This window comes from Arvicanthis niloticus, chromosome 26 (genome assembly GCF_011762505.2).
Source record: "Arvicanthis niloticus isolate mArvNil1 chromosome 26, mArvNil1.pat.X, whole genome shotgun sequence".
Lineage (NCBI taxonomy): Eukaryota > Metazoa > Chordata > Mammalia > Rodentia > Muridae > Arvicanthis > Arvicanthis niloticus.
In genome coordinates this window covers 10,785,040-10,804,401 of record NC_133434.1, presented here as the reverse complement: position 1 = coordinate 10,804,401, position 19,362 = coordinate 10,785,040, and the positions used below count along the sequence as shown (strand labels likewise).

At 47.2% G+C, this 19,362-nt stretch overlaps 1 protein-coding gene across 4 annotated transcripts in view; it reads left to right on the top strand.

Moving 5' to 3' along the window:
* The first annotated feature begins 2,773 nt into the window (after window positions 1-2,773).
* Window positions 2,774-19,362, top strand: part of Tbcel (tubulin folding cofactor E like) — a 57,131-nt gene continuing 40,542 nt past the window's right edge. Inside the window, exon 1 of one of the 4 annotated variants that reach the window (XM_076924802.1) lies at window positions 2,774-2,971. Coding sequence is in view for 2 of the 4 variants with exons in the window: in XM_076924799.1 (XP_076780914.1) it covers window positions 13,763-13,799 (37 nt within the window). In the remaining 2 variants the exon portion in view is untranslated. Of the gene's footprint in view, window positions 2,972-13,694; window positions 13,800-18,140; window positions 18,295-19,096; window positions 19,279-19,362 lie in introns of those variants that run through there. The other 3 variants (XM_076924799.1, XM_076924798.1, XM_076924801.1) reach the window with 3 other exon arrangements.

The window sequence follows — 19,362 nt, the reverse complement described above, 5'->3', positions numbered from 1 at the left end:
TCTTGTTTATCCCACATAGCTTGTTTTGCTGTTTAGTGACCCCAGCTGCATGGTGCACGTGGTAAAATGTCTTCACCTGTGTTCTCCTGCTTATGCTTATAAATACCCAGGATTTTCTTGCAATAATTAATAGTGAATGGGAGACAGTAAACGAGACTTGACTACACACTCTGGCGTGTCTCCATTCTTCGAGTCTCTTGCCCCTCCATTCTCCACTCTCTTGACCAGAGCACTTAGCCCCAAGTGTGGGGCAGAATGGTCCACAACATAGGGGCCCCCAAGTGAGGGGCAGAACGGAACAGAGCTGGCCGTTACAAAAACTGACCAGATACTTGTCATTTTGTTGCCCTTTCCTTTCATTTTGGCCCAGTGTCTACCTACTTTTTCCTAGAGGATGACCCTTTAGGAGCGATGAGAAATTGATGATGAAAACCACAAGACTAAGTCTGCCCTCCATGGACTAGCATCGACCTGGCTCCTGACTCCACCGATGCTCTCATACGTGGAACAGGCAATCATGAGCAGCTTTCCATCTCATAAAAATAGAAATGTTTCAACCAAATGGTTTGTCACAGGGACTGCTACAAAGCAAGACACATGGAGATTTGCTAGTGAGTCACTGCCCACTAGAAGGTTCTGTGGTGTTAAGAGATCCCAGATGTGAACTACTCCATATGGTAGCCAGTAGTCGTAAGAGATAACACTTCAAGTGATACCAGTGTCACGTGACTGCAGAAACCTTAGTTTGACTTAAGTTGTGGGGCTTGAGTGCGTGCGTGTGTGCGTGGTGTGTGTGTCTGGCATTCTACTGGAGCCTTGGACAGCATGGCAAAGGATTTACAAAAGATCCACATTCTTAACACTTCATTTTATTTTATTTTATTTTATTTTTATTGAGACAGTCTATCATGCCACCCAGGCTAGCCTCAAACTCACTCTGGGAAGCCTCAAATGCGTGCTCCTCCTGCTCCGATCTTTCCATTGTTGGTGACTCAGCTGTGTGGTACCACATAACCCAGGTGTGGTGGTTGAACCCAGTGCTTGCTGCAGGCTGGCCAACCTTTCTAGCAACCCTGATACACCTTTGACCCCCTGATTTCAATTAAAATTAAATGGCAACAAATGGCTAGTAGCTAGCAGACTGAAAGTCGGCCCATTGAGGGGAACTCCAAGAAACATGTTGTTGACTGCAGGTTCGTCCTGAGATGAAGAAGAACCCCCGGGAGTCTCAGGAAGGGTTTTAAGACCCCAGGAGTGATACAGTCTGATTCAAGTTTTAGAAAGAGGGACCGTAGCTACCACGGGGAGATCGACAAGAGACAGGTAGAAACATTAATGTCTAAGTTTGTTTTCTAAGGGGACTCTTACATTCAGTGTCCGTGTGTGTGTTCCTATCCCTAGCAGCAGTATTTGTTAGTAGTAAAGAATTTACTTATTTTTCCCTAGGAAAATATCCAGAGTGAAGGCCCCTACCCCTGTCTGTCCTCCTCTGAGTCTTCCAGTTCACTCTGCTCTTTGAATGTTTCTCCCCACTGAGGTTGCTTTTAGCTGTGGTCCTGCCAATAATTCTAGTCCCTCAAAGTCCTTACTACCTAAGGTGCCAGCAAAGTGCTTTCCTGGGCAGGAGGCCACCACCTAAGAGTTCTCTAAGCCCACTGCCTGACTCATTGTCCTTAGAACGGGTTTCTTAACCAGGTTCTTCTCAGGCCCCCCTTCAGCCTAAGTCACGCCTGTGGGACAAGACAAAACAAAACAAAAGAACCAACTTAAGTCCCCAGGGACCGAGGATGCTAAGCCATACTCTGAGGATGCTCACCCAAAGAATTTTTGTTTTCCTCTCTCTAGGAACCAGTAGATACATGTGCATGTTCATGGCATTCCCCACACATCCTCCTGGACACACACTACACCAAAGGACATTGACATTGTGCACAGAACTCTCCTCAACTTGTAGAATTTACACTCACATGTCTGCGCAAGGCTCATTCCTCCTCCAGATCAGCAGGTACCGTCTCGATTCCAAGGTCACAAAAGCAAAAAAGCTAACAACCAGGTGTAAGGCTTCGGAGCCGGGGCGATGCGTGGCCTGGTGTCCAAACATATTTTCTTTGGAGCCCGCTTGATCTGGTTTCAAGTCTCAGGCTGGCCATTTTGACTAAGTAGGTGGTCGTAGGTAGATCCTTTGACTTCCCAACTTCAGTTTTTCAATTCTACAAAATACGTCGTCCTTTAGGAGGTTTGTGGACTTAAAAAAAAAAAAATCTCGTATATTTATTGGCTATGGCTGTTAAAGCACACGCAATAGGTTGAAAGCTGTACACTGTTAGTGATGGGAGCTTCAGGTGCCTCGGGATTGGAGGGGGCACAGAACAAAGGTCAAACTGTCCGGCACACCTAGATGTATATAAAGTGTAGAGATCTTACAGGACATTTTATACATGAGGCCTGTGAAGTCAGGGACAGGTAGTGATACAAGTTGAGTCAGGCCAAGATTGCAGGTTTGTTTGGACAGGTTAGTCCTGGGCTCCTTTCTCCAAGGACGCTTGTCTTGTAAGTGATCGGTGTTTGAACCTGGGGTTGCTCCCCCCCTCCCCCCGGTGCACAGGTAAGAAAAGCAAGCAGCCAGGGGTGTAGGGGTGTAGTTCTGATCCATTCTAGGTGGATGCCACCATTCCCGGTTGCTATGGCAACCGCAGCTCGCTCTAAGAGACTCGTCTCCTCCGGGGCCCCTCCCAATCACGCAGCGGACGTGACACGTGCGGCAGGGTCACGTGTTGTTGTTGGGGGTCCCCGGAAAGCTGCTTCCGGGTCAATGCAGGACACTGGGCTCTGGCGGCCGGAGAGGGGGTCGAGGTGAAGCGGAGCCGGTCCGGGGCCGGCCTGGAGCAGGCCGGAAGCCGAGCGGCAGCGACGGCGGTGGCCGGGCGGGCGGAGGCGCAGCCCGAGGAGCCGCCGCCTCCCGGGCCGAGGGGTGAGTGTAGCCCGGTCGCCGCTCCTCCGGGCCCGGAGGCCCGAGGCTGCTCTACTTGTGGGGGTAGGAGGCCAAGCCTGGGACCCTGGGAGGACAGAGCACTGATGGAGGGAAGGAGGCTGGGCAGCGGGAGCCAGCCAGATGCTTCCAGCCTCCTTGAGGCCTGGGGGTATGGAAGCTGCTCCCTGGGTGGGAAACTTAGCTTTGAATCACTCAATCAGGAAAATGATGAAGACAACTGGACGTGTCAAGTCCTTGGGATGTGTCCCCATCTGTAGGGTTTGGTATCTTAGTGGGAAAGAGCAGCCGTTCCAATATTCCTGGGTCACTAAGCCCGTCCCTTCCAGGACTGCTTCAGGCTTGTAGTTTGATAGGAATTTGGGTAGCATGTATTTGCATCAAGCCGTTTTAAGATTGGGGGCTGCCAGGAGACTCCATCCTGGCTTCTTGGGAATGGTGTGACAGGATCTGTGGTAAACTGAATAGAGTGCAGGCTTCTGGAACTACTAGGAAGACAGTCTGGGATTTGGGGAAGGAAGAGGATTTGTCTTCCTTAGGGACACTGGCAGCAATTGCAGAAGTTGTACTTGAGGAAAAGTTGATTGGAGGAGTTGAACTGTTGACAGCCAGTGGAGGAAGGCGGAGCCTCACGCCAAGGTTGCTTAGCTACGCTAGTTTGTAGGCACCGCCTTAGGGCTGTTAAGGAAACTGGCAGGAAGGACCTCAAGGCCAGCCAAGAGCTTGGCTGGGACTTGTCCTTCTCTCTGCTTTTAGGTGGCCTTTGCCTGTGCATCACGGAACTCTTGAATCGATTTCAGTGGTTCCATCTTGTGCAAACAGAGCTTGAGCAGATTGTTTTGGGGGGAAGATGGGGAGGCCCTGGGGCCACACACAGGCATGGTTAGGCTTGCCCCTGTTGTGTTCTGTCTCAGTAGCTCTTATAGGATTTCCTTAGGCTCATTTTAAGCAGAGAGCTTGATCCGGGTCCGAGGATTAAGGATGTTTAGTCAGCCCAGGTCCTTTGGCTTTAGCCATAGTTCTACAATGACTTCCTAACTTAAGAAAAACAAAAACCTCACACTAGTAAGGACATTATGATTTAGGACATGCACCTATATACAAATGAAAGGTTTTACAAGTAGTGGGTTTTTGATACAGGATCTGTTGGCCTTGACCTCACTGTATAGCCCAGGCTAGCCTGCTACTCACTGCACTCTTTCTGTCTCAGCCTCTCCAGTGCTGAGCTTAAAGGTCTGAGGCACCTGGTCGGCCTTCACAGAGCAGTGTTTACCCTTGTTAGGTACCTTCTATTTCTGTTATGTTCCATTTTCTGTCATTAGAAAGAAAAAAAAAATGCTGACTGAATTGCAGCAAATCGATTCATAGGTCACAATTTGTGGTTAGGAAAAAATGGCATCTTTAGGCTTTTTTTTTTTTTTTTGGTTAGTCAGTGTCCTGTATGTTGTAAGCTTCTGGAGGGCAAGTGCGTTCCACACACTTGGCAGGGGCAGCTTCATGCTTCAGTTGACTAGGTAGTATAATGTGCCTGACCCATTTCCTGAAGTACCATAAGGCTAACTTTTGATGCACTTGGGCACGAGTTTGTCTTGATTTTTCTCTGTCCTCTGCTGTGCCTGGGAAACACCGAAGTCTTCGTTATACTTAACAGACATGTTACTGTTACAGTATTAAAAAGATACACCGACCTGTGGGGCTGTGGGGCTGAAGTGATGGCTCGGTAATTCACGAGCACCTGCTCTTTCAGAGGACCAGAGCTTAGCTCCCAGAACTCATGCATGAACTCTGCCTGTGGCTCCAGCTCCGAGGGGACCCGTAACCTTCTGCTGGCCTCTGGGTACCCGTACACATGTGTCGTATACTCACACAGATAGACCTACACGCATACACGTAAAAATAAAGTCAATTTTATTTTAAAAAGAGGAAACACGAATTTACGTTTCTGCTATTTGATTCCATTTCAAGGTCTCTAGTAGTTTTTAGATGGTGGATTTGCTGTCTGCATGAGGATGTAAAGAAAGTACATGTTGGTATAATGAAAACGTAATCATGAATTCGAGTGTGAGCTTCCATCAGACAACACCTAAATTTCTCATGTTTTCAACATAGATGAAGGGCTGGGTGGTAGGTAGCTCGGTAGGTAAATGGCCTGCCATGCAAGCATGAAGGCCTACGATTCCTCCCACCCTCCTAGAGAAGCTGAGTAGAGTGGCACACTTGTTATCCCAATGCTGGGAAGTCAAGACAGCAAGATCCCAGGGGCTGAATCAGTGAGCTCCAGGTTTGGCAAGAGACTGTCTCAAAACATAGCTGACATCCATCGCTGGCCTTCATACACCGCAAACACACGCACATCCACACGAGGTAGAGGAGAGCCTTAGAGAAACAGTATGAATTCTTAAAAGCCATTGGTAGGTGTCGGGGAACAAAGCAAGGGCCCTTCCTATGGCGCTGCTTCCTTTGAAAGTCTTCTCACAGCCTGTTGCTGCGGGACGTGGCATGTCACAGGATGTTACCTCATTTCAGTAACCGATGACAGGATGTATACATAAGACAACCTTAACAGTCTTACTTTTTGTTGTGGATGGAGATGGCATTTAGAGGCACGCTCGCCTGCAGGAAGTTGCCCGAGTTAAACCTCTTCAGAATGTCCCACCTTCAGTAGATGCCGCGCGGTGCCGTCAGCACAGGGTACCCACCACCAGACGGCTTCGTAAAATTGGCCCCTGCCTTCACTGTTGGCTTGTGGTGTGGCTGCTGCTGAGGGGGATTGGGTTGGCATGTGTGAACCATTTTGTCTCCGAGCAGCGAAATATTTTGTGTTTTAAAGAATGTCTTGTACTAGGTGTTGGGATTGCTAAAGAGGATCCTCATTCATTTCAAGACCTTTGGAATTTTTTTACACCTGAATAAATGGCTTTGGAGAACTCGCCGGGTTTGATCCTGTGTCCTTTTTAAAGTATTTCGTCCCTCTCCTGGAGGCTCCAATCCATAGAAGGCTCCTCTGCCCTTGTGAGTTTTGCTTCCAAACCACTTAGGGTTTGAGAATTGGAAATTGGACACTTGATACTTGTCAGAATACCGAGTAAAGTGAGACTGGGTTGCTACAGGTAGTGATGTGTATGTCTCTTAGATTTAAATGGTGTAATGTGTATGTGGGCTATTCAGACCTGTGTACTCACACCTTACTCCGGAACTGTAGTTTGTGAAATGAGTGCCTTGTAGATTCCGGTTCTGGCCAGCTATGTAAGATGCCACCCATGTACAACCAGGCACCCACCCTCACCCTCCACAAACAAGGACCAGGAAATGAACCCAGAGCCTCGGCCATTGCTAGATGAACACTCTGCCACTGAACCGTATTCCCAGCTCCAGGAAGAGTTCTGAAAAGTATTTTGGAGCTGCTAGTGCTGCCATCTGGGTTTAGTAGGTGAGAAATACCCCTGAGCCGTGTCCTCCATGCAGTCACAGGAGTGGCCCGTCCTGCCGCTTGAGACTACGCATCCTGAGGTTTCTCTTGGGGCTTAGAGCTGAGGTAGGCCAGCTGTCTGGGTTGTGATGCTCTGATTCTGCATGATCTTGCCCAGCTTTCTGAGGGAATGCTTACTCACAGTGTGGCTGCCCTTAGTCTTGTTTTCTCTCCTCCACAGCCATTAGCTATCAGCTGTTGAACCAGCAGTAAGTAAAGAGCTTGGTGTAATGGTGAGATTCAGGGCCTTCTCCAGCTTTCCTTAATTTTGTTTTTGACCATTATTCCATTTCCCAAAATATATACTCGTCGCACCTAGATGACCGTTCATTGTGCCTCCCTTTGCCTGTAAGGGAGTGGTCCTTCATCAAATCCTGGTCATTCTTGTTTTGTTTCTTATGACCTCATGTGTGAAGTCTCTGTGCTGCATTGTTGTTTCAGAAATCCCGGAGGTCAGGGGTCTCTAACGCCTTTGACCCTCACAGTGACCCAGCATACTTCACGGAACAGGTGAATCATATTGACAGAATTTAGAATTAAAAAAAGTGGATTCCTGCTGGCATCCCGGGATTTCTGAGCCAAAATCTCTGGGTGGGGCTGGGGACATTTGTGTGTTAGTGCTCCGCCCCATGATTGTTCTGCCCAGTAAAATGTCAAGAGTCACCAACCTAGCATGATGCTTTCAACTGTAGCAGGTACACACAAACGATTTCCGAGTACATGATACTTAACGAACTGAGCAGTGCCCTGAGCAGCCTGAGCAGGCTGGCGTAACTTCAGGGCTTTGAAGTCAGCCTCCTTTGGAATCCTGGCTCTGTCAGTCACTAGTCAAATGATCCAAGCATTGCTTGGGTTTTCTGATCTCAAATGGGGTTAATAGTGCCTTTTATGAGAGTTAAATGAGATAGTACTGGCAAGCTACAGGGCACATGTGCAGAGTAAACACAGGTTTTCTCTGCTCTTGTGAAGTCAAGCGGCTTCACAAGGTCTTCCTGCTCATTTGATCAGGAGGCCTCCATCCAGCCCAGTCTTCATTAGCATGGGGGATTCTTTATGGTTTCAGGAATGCAGACTTATCATAGTTTCCATTTTTGGTTAACAGATCCAGGATCTACGTAATGATTAAGGACTTAGGATGTTTTTCTGTCTTTAAAAAGATTGCTATTAAAATGGCATGTTTAATCCCCTTCTTTCATATCCCCACTGCCCAGTTTACAGTACTAGAATGTAAACTTCATAAACTCAGCCACTTGTGGTGGGACCACAGCCGTATCCACCTCCCGGACCCCATCCCACTGCACTGCACAGCGCTGTTGGGAGCCGACTTTTAGCAGAAAGCGGCTAGATTATCCTTGCAGCCATCTGGAACCATATACCCTGATAAGAGATTTGGTTTTCAATAGCCTACAACAGTTGAAGCACACTCTGATATCCCACACACTTTGTGTTGCTGTTTACTGCCCCCAGCTGCAAGGCCCACGTGGTAGTCACGCCTGTAAGGCATTACAGTTCACGTGCTGTCCACGTGCTATCTATGCTATACATGCCTGTAAGGCACGTGGTATCTATGAGCCTACAAGGCACGTGACAAAAGTGTATAAATACCTCAGATTTCCCTTCAATAAAGGAGACTTGAGACTAGAGACTTGAGACTTGATCACACCCTGTCTTGTCTCCATTCTTCGCGTCTCTTGCCCCTGCAGCCCCACTCTCTCTCTTGACCAGAACACTTAGCCCCAAAGCGTTGAGGAAGAGTACGGGTCACAACACAGCTCAACGCAGCACAACACATAGCACAGCACAGCACTGCACAGCACTGCACAGCACTGCACAGCACCACACAGCACCGCACAGCACTGCACAGCACTGCACAGCACTGCACAGCACAGCACCACACAGCACTGCACCACACAGCACTGCACAGCACTGCACAGCACTGCACAGCACAGCACCACACAGCACCACACAGCACTGCACCACACAGCACTGCACAGCACTGCACAGCACCACACAGCACTGCATAGCACTGCACCACACAGCACTGCACAGCACTGCACAGCACAGCACATCTCTGCACAGCACTGCATAGCACTGCACAGCACTGCACTGCACAGCGCAGCAGCCACCCCACTCAGCCTCCTTACCTGTCTGTCCTTCACTTCTGCATCTGTACCAGCTCCCTCCCTTTCCCATCTGCTGAGTTTCTGATGGCTTCTTTGCAGCCATACTATGTGTGACTCACTCGTTAGTAAGGGTAGTCAGACTCTGTGTTCTCAGAGTGCTTTCCCACCCTTCCGTTTGAACTTTGTGTTCACCTGACTTGTTTGTGGGCACAGGGCTAACCTTGGCTGCATTTCTAGCTGTTGTGTGTAAGGACGCTGGTGATTGGACTTAGCTTAGGGGCCTGTTTGCAATGACTTCCCTTCTCTGTGTTCCCAATGATAATTATTAATTCCTTCCTATATGCTAACTACTTAACTCGATGCTTTCATTAAACGAACATTATTTCATAATGTTCACAACAGCTCTGAAACAACAGTGCATAGTTTTTATAGTATTATACTGTTGTTCTAGGCATAGAGAGGTAACTTGTGTAAATTACTTAATGATCAGAATAAACTCGAACTAAATGAAGCATGCTCATTTTAAAAATAAAGATTTAATTTCTAATTATGTATATATAATACACATATGTATATACATATACATACTCAAGAGAGGGGGGAGGGAGGGAGGGAGAGGGCACGCACTAGACACACAGAGAGACAGACCCCAGGAGATTTAAGTCATTACATTTTCAGAACTAAAGGTCTTGGGGATGTGAAACGTTGATTAGAAGTCCACTAACCATCCTTAGGAACGAGGCTGGAAGTACCATTGCAGATAGTGTTAAAATTGTTTTAAGGCTAATGCTTTCCCAGTGATTTTCCTAATTCCTCTTCCCAGTCTACTGTGTCCCTCCCCAGTCCACTTGATTTTCATTCCACTGTCAGTGGATACTGCATCGTGTCTACTCAAAGTTCAGTTCAGTTTTCCACTCGGCCACCCAGTACTTGGTGTGTTCAGGCGCCACTGTGGGTAGCATGAAGTGGGGTGACACAGCCTCACTGGTGGGGACTAATCAGTCACAGGAAGTGCCCTGTAGAGTGGAAGAGTAGAGATGGTGATGCCATGTCTGTTTGGCACTGTGGTCAGAGGCAGCCTCTGAGAAGGTGATGTTGGTGTTTAGATTGGAGGCACTTGGATACAGAGATGAAGCCCTCGGCAAAGAACCAGTGAATGGGGGAAACGAGCTTGGCAAGCTTTAGAAGTCAAAGGAAGAGAGTGGAAGGAAGTGGGGTAGGGAGAAAAGCAGGAAGCGGAGCTCAGGGAGCCTAGGCAAGCACAGCCTTGGAGACTGCAGGGCTGGGGTTAGGTTCTAGTCTCAGCGAGAAAGGAAGCCATCAGCATTCTGAAGAACATGGCCACAAGACAGTAGGAGATAGCAGTGAGGAAACTGTCGCTGAGGTCTGAGCAAGGTCGAGACTGTTGAGCTAGGAGAGCATTGAAGACGGAGGCTGAGGTAGATTTGGATGTGGTGCTGAGGGCTGTACTGGTGAGAGAAGAGAGGTCAAGTGGACTGCAGAGTGGAGGCCTCTGACTGCCCCCAGCCCTTTCTCCTCATAGGCCTCCGTCCTCCAGGGGCATGCTGTGCCCAGCCTACTCTTCTCTGCTTAGTCATCTCGTGTGTGTGTGTGTGTGTGTGTGTGTGTGTGTGTGTGTGTGTTTTGAAGATGGAACTTGGGTAACCTCATGCTTGCACAGCAAGCACTTTGTTGACTGAGTCATCTTCCTAAATCCAAGGGTTTGTTTTGTTTTTTTAACCACTTAGGTATGTGGCCTGAAATGATGATTATTTTTTCCATTTTTCAAAATACACACACACACACACAAATCACTTTTCCCCTAAGTTCTAGGGACTGGACCCAGAGTTAAATCTCCAAGCCTGCTGCACTGTTTTGAAAATGTATCCATGTTGATGAAAAAGCTTACTTACCTAGCCGTTGTTAATTTCCGTTTCCCTGTAACATTTCATAGTATGTGTGTGTTGTAATAGATTCATTTGCTCCAGGATATTAGCAGATCCAAAGTACTGTTTATGGGCATTCTTACCCTTGTCTCTTGGTCCGCATATACCAGTTCCTCTAGAACTTTCTCTGAGAGCTGGAATTGATGGATCAAATATTATGTACTACTGGTGGGATGTGGGGCTGCGTGTTTGTAATCTCAGCATGCTGGAGGTAGAGGCTGGATGGTCACAAATTTCAGGGTAGCCTGTGCAAACATGGAGACTTGATGTGTCTGTCTTCAGTTTTGCTATCTAGAGAGGTAGTCTGCTGTAAGGTGTTTATACCAGGTGCCCTCATGCTAGTCACACGTGAGCTCTCTACAGAGTTGGAGAACTTTCCCCCAGGACTTCAGCTGTCAGGGCTTTAAACCTTTGCTTACGTGTGTGTAAGATCACTGAGATTTTTCATATTTGTCTGGGTTATCGAGGGTGAGCATCTTTTTTATAATTTTATTATTCAGTTGAGAGCAATCTCCTGTTAAATACTTGTTCATATCTTTTATCCATTTTCCCCATTGGATTTTAATTTAAAAAAAAACAATTCTTTGTATTTTATGTATATTACATAATCTTTTCCCAGTTTTAGGCGCGTCTTTTATGTTGTTAACGTCTTTTGATGATCAAAAGCTTTTACTTTCACTGTCAACTCCTTTCTATGTTGGAGATGTTTAGCTGTGAAGTCTCAAAGTCAAGCGCATAGAGCAGTCCCTAGGAGGAGTGCCTGTGCGCTTGGGGTGGGGAAGGAGTTTTGGGAGAAGTGCCTATCAGCCTCTGGGGGAGTGGCTTTAGGAGCTTGTCTGCCTCTCGGGGAGGGGCTTGCTTTGGGTTTTGTCTGGAGTTGAGAATTTTCCTGTACTCTGAGGTTGGCATCCAGTTTCTTTTCTACCCCCTTTTCTTTTTCCTCAGACATATATTCACTGTTTCAGAATTAATTATTGACTGCTTTTAAGTTTTTCCGGCTGGTTTCTCTCCCTCTTCATGCATTATTTACGCGGGCCCTGGGCCTGGTTTCTCTTTTCTTAGCCTGTTCTTTCCCTAGAGTTGTTCTCAAACACAGTGTAGTTGGTTTTGTTGTTCTCAGTGTTTTTCTGCAAAGTCACCTTGAGTTTGTGGTTATGGAACAGTAGTCCCTCCAGGAAACACAGGTTAGTTCCTGTGAACTTGTGATCCTGAAGACATGTTCTGTCAAGTGAGCAATGACAGTACATGGCCTTCTTCTTCAGTTATCTGTTTTAAGACATTTGTTTATTTGCCTGGTTCTCAGTGAATTCACTGCAGTTTTTTATGTCTGAATGAAACCGTCTAATGGACATGTTTCCTCCACAAGGTACCTGAGAGCCTCCCATGTCTTAGGAGCAAACACCATTTCGGTATTAGTCTTGAGAGACTTCTTAAATAGCAGCATCGGAAGCACAAAACCCATGAAAAATCTAGCATTGAATAGATCCCCAAACGGGAGCTTGTTTACAGAGCTAGAACCAGAAGTCGGAGCCCCCACCCCGTCTGCCTCAGCTCCAGGTACTCATTCGATGACTCCTACTTTGGACCCTCTGCCTGTATCCACAAATAACTACAAACATTCTGAGTGTTGACTTGCAGATACATTTAGTGAACAGATGGATTTGAGACATGGAAGCCATGCAGAATGGGCTGTAAAGTATCGGAGATAGTCTTTCAGGAGACCATCAGCTGTCCTTGCCGTATCCATCTCAGTGATGGGTTGTCAGAAGAGAGTCAGTCAGTGCAGTGACTTCCACATACTGTTTCCTGATTGACTTAGACCATTATTGCAATACAAAGACTTTCTTTTCCTGAAGATACTTTTACTGTGTTGATAATCATGGCATTGTTACTTAGTCCATAGGCTTGAGTCAGATTAGGAAAAATTTCAATTTCTACTTGTTGAAAACAAGTCTTAACTACCTAACCCTTATTGTAGTAACTCAGTGCAATCATGTCCTTCATGACCGTCATTAGTGATTTAAGGCCTAAGTGTTAGAAAGGCAAGCAGGCATCCTTTATGAAAGGATGTGTTTCATTCACTTAGCAATGTGTGTTCTCATGAAACGTAATAAGTGATTACAAGAAATGTATAGATAGAGATTTTATCCCTTACAGATCAAATCTCTTCTAAGTGCATTTTTAGACTTACCTATTTTATCCTTCAGGTAGGTACAAAGGTGACAGAAAGTCGTCCAGTTAACAAGGAATGGCATTATAAATGCCAGACATTTTACTATCTGGTCTCATTCCTTAGCAGGAATAGCATAGTCACAGGCCCTAAGTAGCCAGATCAAATCTACTGTACAGTAATTATAAGAAAGCTGTGCAGCCCAGCACTCTTACGTCCATGCTCACTCTGAGGTGAGATCTCCGAAGCATGTCTGCAGCCACATGGGTGGTGGACTCTCATCATCAGCTCCAGGCAGCCTGGCTCCAGAGTCAGCCTGGCCCGCCACCAGCAGCAGTGCTGTAGCAGGGGACTGGAAGGAGCCAGTGACTTTGTTTTCATGTGTAAACTTGGCCATACTCTGTACGTGCCTGTTGTAACTTCTGTCAACCCCCCGGTTAACAGAGTGCTTTGTTATCTCCAGAAGGCTGCTGGGTGATAGGCTAGCATCTGTTCCTAATGAGACTCGGCCTTCACAGGGCAGCTTCTCTTGCTGCTTCTGTAGCTCAGAGATAATAATGAAAGGTGTCTGTAGGCAGTTAGGTAATGGCCTTAAACTTGTGTGTTCACAGCTACTAGAAGATGTGTATTAGCGATCTGTTCAAGAGGGTGATGTCTGCATCGCTGCTGGGAGGACAGAGGAGTTTTCCTCCTTTGGTGACTGGCCAGGCAGGGCTGCTGTTTTGTGTTCAGTTGGTGACTTTGATGTAGTTACAATAAGAATATTGGCTACAGTCAGTTTCATACATTTTAGCAAGGTCTATTTCTAGGACTTGCTTGTGGTGCTGTATACTGTTGACAGGAAATACTCCATTTTTTTAATGAAGTCAGCATGGCTCAGCAGATTAGGTACAGCAAGGATGACTTAGCATGTTACTGTGGCCCCAGAAACCCGAGCAAATCCCCTCAGTTTCCCAGGCTGTAAATACAGATAAGTGTCAGTGTGTTTTTCAGAGAGTGGCTGTGTAAAGTTTCAGGCTTTAAAATGATTGTTAATCTCGGCGTGGAGACATTTGGTTTGGGGACATGGCTTCAGGAGTAAACGTGTCCAACCCTGCTCTAAGTAAGTGCAATGATAAAGCCTTGAGATTTTCCCTGGTGGGGTCTGGGTCGAATAGAAAGGTCAGGGTGGGTAATTGTTTGGGAAGGAGTTGGTTATGGGGGCTTCAGGGGAATCTCTTTGGAGGTGTTCAAGTAAAGAGTAGTAAATGTTACTCTTTCTGGTGGTGGTGTGGCTCCTGAGTCTCTGGGAAGTGTTTTCTGTTTCAGAGTGCCTGATGGACATAGCCAGTTGGTTTGCAGCATGTGTAGTCATTGAGAAACTATAAACATTAGGAAGTATTTAGAAATTAATACTTTGAAACAGTTTTGCATAAAGAGGTACTTTGTTCTGTTTGCCCTCCTGGGGCAGCACACTGGGTAAGCATTTCAGTACTGTGCTTGAATACACAGGACAACAAGCATGCATGTCAGCCCTGCTTGCCGATGTGTACCTGTAGCTAAGAAAACCTTGCCAACACTATGTGTGTCTTGTGTGCAGTATGGCTCCCAGTAGAAAATGCAGACAGCTCCCTGGTAAGACACAGCCACGGTTTTACCATCTCTGATGTCACCAAATCAAGGACAGGAATTTTAGTCATGTAGTCTAAGGTCTGTGCTGCTGTAAGGAGACCTGTGGTGCTACAGAAGTCTAGGAGCTCCTGTTCTCACACTCCATCTGCCCGTGTTTGAATGACACATGTGCAGTTAGGAACGAATGATGTGGTACTCTTGACACTAAGATGCTGTGTGGAGTGCAGCTGACAGAGGCTTTGGGAGTAGGATGACTGACGGTGGGATGGGTGTGAGATCACAGTGGCATGGAGCAGGCTGGTGATGATCTGTCAACCACAGGCACCCTGCATTGGAATGTAAAGAGTTAGTAAGCTGACTAGCCTTGTCTCTGCAGGGTAGCTCTAAAAATTTATTAGACTTGATAGATTCTTCTTACTTCATCCAAAGAGGGCATCTAGTTAGACACATTACAGAATGCCCAGAGTTAACAGGTAGAACAGAGGGTGCACACAGCTCTGGTACAGACTACATTGGAGTGTCATAGAGAAGAGCCCCAACCCACTTCCTGCAGTGGACTGTCTCTGAAGTGTTCCTTTGGAAGACATGGCTACTATACATGACTTCCACTGTAACAGCTCATTACTGGGGCAAAAGCCCCTAACAAGGCTTTTGTAAGTATGTATGTATGGACACAGAAAGTTTTTCATGAACTTCAGGCAGATTCTAAAATTATATGTCTAAAACCCACTTAATCTTTGAGTAGAAAATACTATCTCCATAGCCTGGAAAATACGGTCTGGAAGGACACCATAAGGTGTGTTCCTAGGCTCAGTCTGCTTGCTGAATGGGTCACTGATGTCTTCTGGTGTGGTGTGGCTTCCAATAGGCTGCATTACTGCCATGGCCAGCTCAGTTATCAACAGGAGTGGTCCACGGCGGGAGTAACAGGTAGTGTGGTGCTGACTGTAGTGTTTGCTTACTTTCAAATAGAAGTTTTTAAAAATTCAGATCAGATAATGTAGTTTTTAAAAACCAATAAGGTGATTAACTGACTCTCATCTTTAGAGTCTTCAGGTCTTTTCTGAGGGAAACATATATCACACATCCATCCGTTGTCCTAGTTTCACTGGGACGAACTCAAGCTATGGATCAGAAACATGTTTCAGAAAATGAATCAAGGGAAAACCTGAAGCTTCTTAGAATACAGTGTTAAAGGGTCTAGCAAGGTTTGAGATAAAAAACAGAAAGGGGTTTTGAATTGAGGTTAAAAGAGGAATTCATACTTAGTGAAAGTCAAATAAATGAGGAAGAACTGGGAAAATGAAGAGCTGGTATCCTAGAGGATTATGGGAAGTGGCCCAAGAGCGGGCCTCCTTTAGGCTTTGTCATGCTACTTCCTGCTGGCCTTTCTGGACCCCTCACACTTGGCCAGCACATTTCTCTCTGACCCTAAGAAGCAGCAGTTCTTGACCTCTGGGTTTTCTCCGTCAGCTTCTCCTCTCTTGCACTGTCATCCCAGCCCCTCCAAGTTCAGGCTCGTACTCTGTGTCTGCTTACAGTTTCTTTTCTTATGATATGGCTTCGACTCCCTCCCGTATCTATGCTAAAACTATTGGTGCTTTCCCTGAGGTGAGCAAACTCGGGTTGCTCTGCCCTGGAAGGATCTAAAGATCCCATCACTGACTTCTGTGTAGGATCAGGACTCCATCTTTGTATTGGGGCCACAGTGTTCTATGAAAATTATCCTTCTATTTCCACAGGGTAACCTGTGGCTTGAACGAGGTCAGCATGCTCTGAACATCTTCCTGAGCCATCATCTGTACCCCACACCCCATCCCCCACCCCTGTATGCTAACAGCATCAGTCATGTTTCAGGTCTGCCTGCCTGGTCATGTTTCTCTGTCTTGTGTACTTGGGAGGTTCTTCTCCAAATCCTTCTTCTGCTAGATGGCCCAGGATTCACCTCCAAAAGTTAACCACTCCCTGTGGTTTTTAAAAGTACGCTTAGTTTTATGTGTATACACGTGTGCCAGAGAGAGAGAGAGAGAACGCATTGCATGTATGCAGGAGCCCTTGGAGGTCAAAAGAGACACTGGCTCCCTCAGAACTGGAGTTAGAGACAGTTGGGAGCCACTGCATGGCTGGTGGTAACTGAACCCAGGTCCTCTGCAAGGACAGGCAGTGCTCTTAACTACTGAACAGTCTCTCCACCCCCACTTTACTCTTTCTCCGTGACTTGTTTATACACTTATTAACCCATGTATTTCCTTCTAAGTGGGAAACACCCAGAAGTCAGGGTCTGAGTTTTCTTTCTTCTCTCTTTCTTTAGAGCTCAGCACAGATTCAGCCTTTAGTACATGTAACTTCATTGATTCTCACTAAGGGAAAATACACTGTGAAAGTACCTACTTAATACTCAGTGAGCAGGCAGATCAGCCTCCTCAGGATGATTGGTGACGGTCAAAAAGAAGTCACAGAGAAAATGAAAGGCGTTTGTTTGCCTCCTCCCACCAGTTTGTAGAGTCCCGTTGTCAGTCTGTCTTCTGAAGGAAGCAGACATGTAGATGGCGGGAAGCATCATCTAACCAAGAGAACCGTATGGTGAATGGTGCAAGCTGGGACAAATGTTTGCCTTTTTCTCGTAGAGTCAGTACGGGCAGGCGCTTTCAGAGGGCGGTTTTCTGCTTCCTCGGTGAGATGGGCCACTGTGGTGCCCTACTTCTGATGGTAGTTAAGACTGATTTACTGTATGTAAGTGGGTCCAAATCAAAGATAGTTTCCACTTATAGAAACTCTTCTTGAAGGTCCAGCCCACCCTAGGCTAGGACAGGTGGTGTTTATTTCTTCTCCTAAAGTGTCACTCTGGTTTCCAGCTACGGACTGTTTCAGTACTAGTGAGACTAGCCAGAGTACTCCACCAGAAGTGAAACTAGCCAGAGTGCTCCACCGGGGAGTGAGACTAGCCAGAGTGCTCCACCGGGAGTGAGACTAGCCAGAGTGCTCCACCGGGAGTGAGACTAGCCAGAGTGCTCCACCGGGAGTGAGACTAGCCAGAGTGCTCCACCGGGAGTGAGACTAGCCAGAGTGCTCCACCGGGAGTGAGACTAGCCAGAGTGCTCCACCGGGAGTGAGACTAGCCAGAGTGCTCCACCGGGAGTGAGACTAGCCAGAGTGCTCCACCGGGAGTGAGACTAGCCAGAGTGCTCCACCGGGGAGTGAGACTAGCCAGAGTGCTCCACCGGGGAGTGAGACTAGCCAGAGTGCTCCACCGGGAGTGAGACTAGCCAGAGTGCTCCACCGGGAGTGAGACTAGCCAGAGTGCTCCACAGGAAGTGAGACTAGCCAGAGTGCTCCACCGGGGAGTGAGACTAGCCAGAGTGCTCCACCGGGAGTGAGACTAGCCAGAGTGCTCCACCGGGGAGTGAGACTAGCCAGAGTGCTCCACCGGAAGTGAGACTAGCCAGAGTGCTCCACCAGGAGTGAGACTAGCCAGAGTGCTCCACCGGGAGTGAGACTAGCCAGAGTGCTCCACCGGGGAGTGAGACTAGCCAGAGTGCTCCACCGGGAGTGAGACTAGCCAGAGTGCTCCACCAGGGAGTGAGACTAGCCAGAGTGCTCCACCGGGAGTTAGACTAGCCAGAGTGCTCCACCGGGAGTGAGACTAGCCAGAGTGCTCCACCGGGAGTGAGACTAGCCAGAGTGCTCCACCGGGGAAGATCTTCTTTGCTGGTCTCTAGTCCTGGTGACCTCATCTCATCGCCCAAAGTTCCCAAGGCTCCTGAGTTCACCTCTGCTTCCTGGTATGGTTGTGTAATTGCACTTGGCTGACAAAGGCATGCTGGGAAGTCTCCGCAAGCCCTGTGTATGGTCCATAGTCCGAGTGGAGCTTTGCTCTTGCCTTTGTGAGGGAGCAGGGAGGAGCTCTAGGCCTGGTGGCCGGTCACCTGCTGGTCCGCCTCCACTCCTCTCCTGGTCCGGCTGCTTCAGTTCACTCCTAGGCTCAGGTATGCGCTCTCCCACATTTTTCACCAAACTTTACAAAACTACCAACCTCTGTTTCATCTTCCGTTCTATTCCTCTTTTCTTCCTTCTTCATTTCTTTAAAGTTATTAGACTACTATATATTCTACATGCCTCCCCCCGAAGCCCAACTTGAATTTTTTCATAGAAACTATAAATTCTGAGATTAAATAAAAGCATAATTTTTTTTAAAAAAATCTTTGATAAATCATTAGGTCATTCCTGTATGTGTTACATGAAAACACACTCTGAAGGATGGCACCCAGGTCTGCTGCTTCAGGAGCCTCAGAGTCAGCGGTGGTGAGGTTCCTCTCTACCCGCCCCTCCTTCCTTCCCTCTGCGTCAGTTGCTGCTGCTATTTCAACTCTTTTTTTCCTCCCAGAGATAGCCTGTGTGCATACAAGCCAGTAAAGCTATTTTTATAAGGTTTTGATTTTACATTTGGCACTCTGAGGTTGTATTTCTATTTCTATGTCTGGGAAGTTGTGAGCAGGGCTGGTAGTAGTTATGCTTTATGAAGCACACCATTCCACATTGCCTCTGTGGGCAATATTGACATTGCTTACCACCAGAGGTTATGTCTTGAATAACTTCAGCATCCAGATCAGCTTTCACCCTGCTGTGTTGAGTTTGATGCTTATCGTAACCCACCCTTTTGGGGTGGGAATGTGAAGTACAGGCTGTCTGACAGCGTGCTTATGGGACTGGGTGTTCTACTCTGAGAGTAATCCGCCTGGCAGCCCTGCTGTGCGCACCTTATCCCCCAGCCCCTTGACTTTTCTCCAGGCGCACTACAGAATCCTGACGTGGGATCTTGAGGCACAAAAGACTTGAGATTTTCACATGTTCCTCCAGCTGTAATGGAACCCACCAGCATCACCCAAGATTCCTGGCTCCCTGGCTCCCTGGTTTCAAGCAGCAATTCAGAACAGCTTTACAAATGCATTTGGACCCTGCCAACTGCAGAGGTAGACAGATGTAACTTGACTCCCGTTATTTCCAGAAAGCCATAGATTACCCCCCAAGCCTTTTAAAAGGCTTGAGTTAAAGAT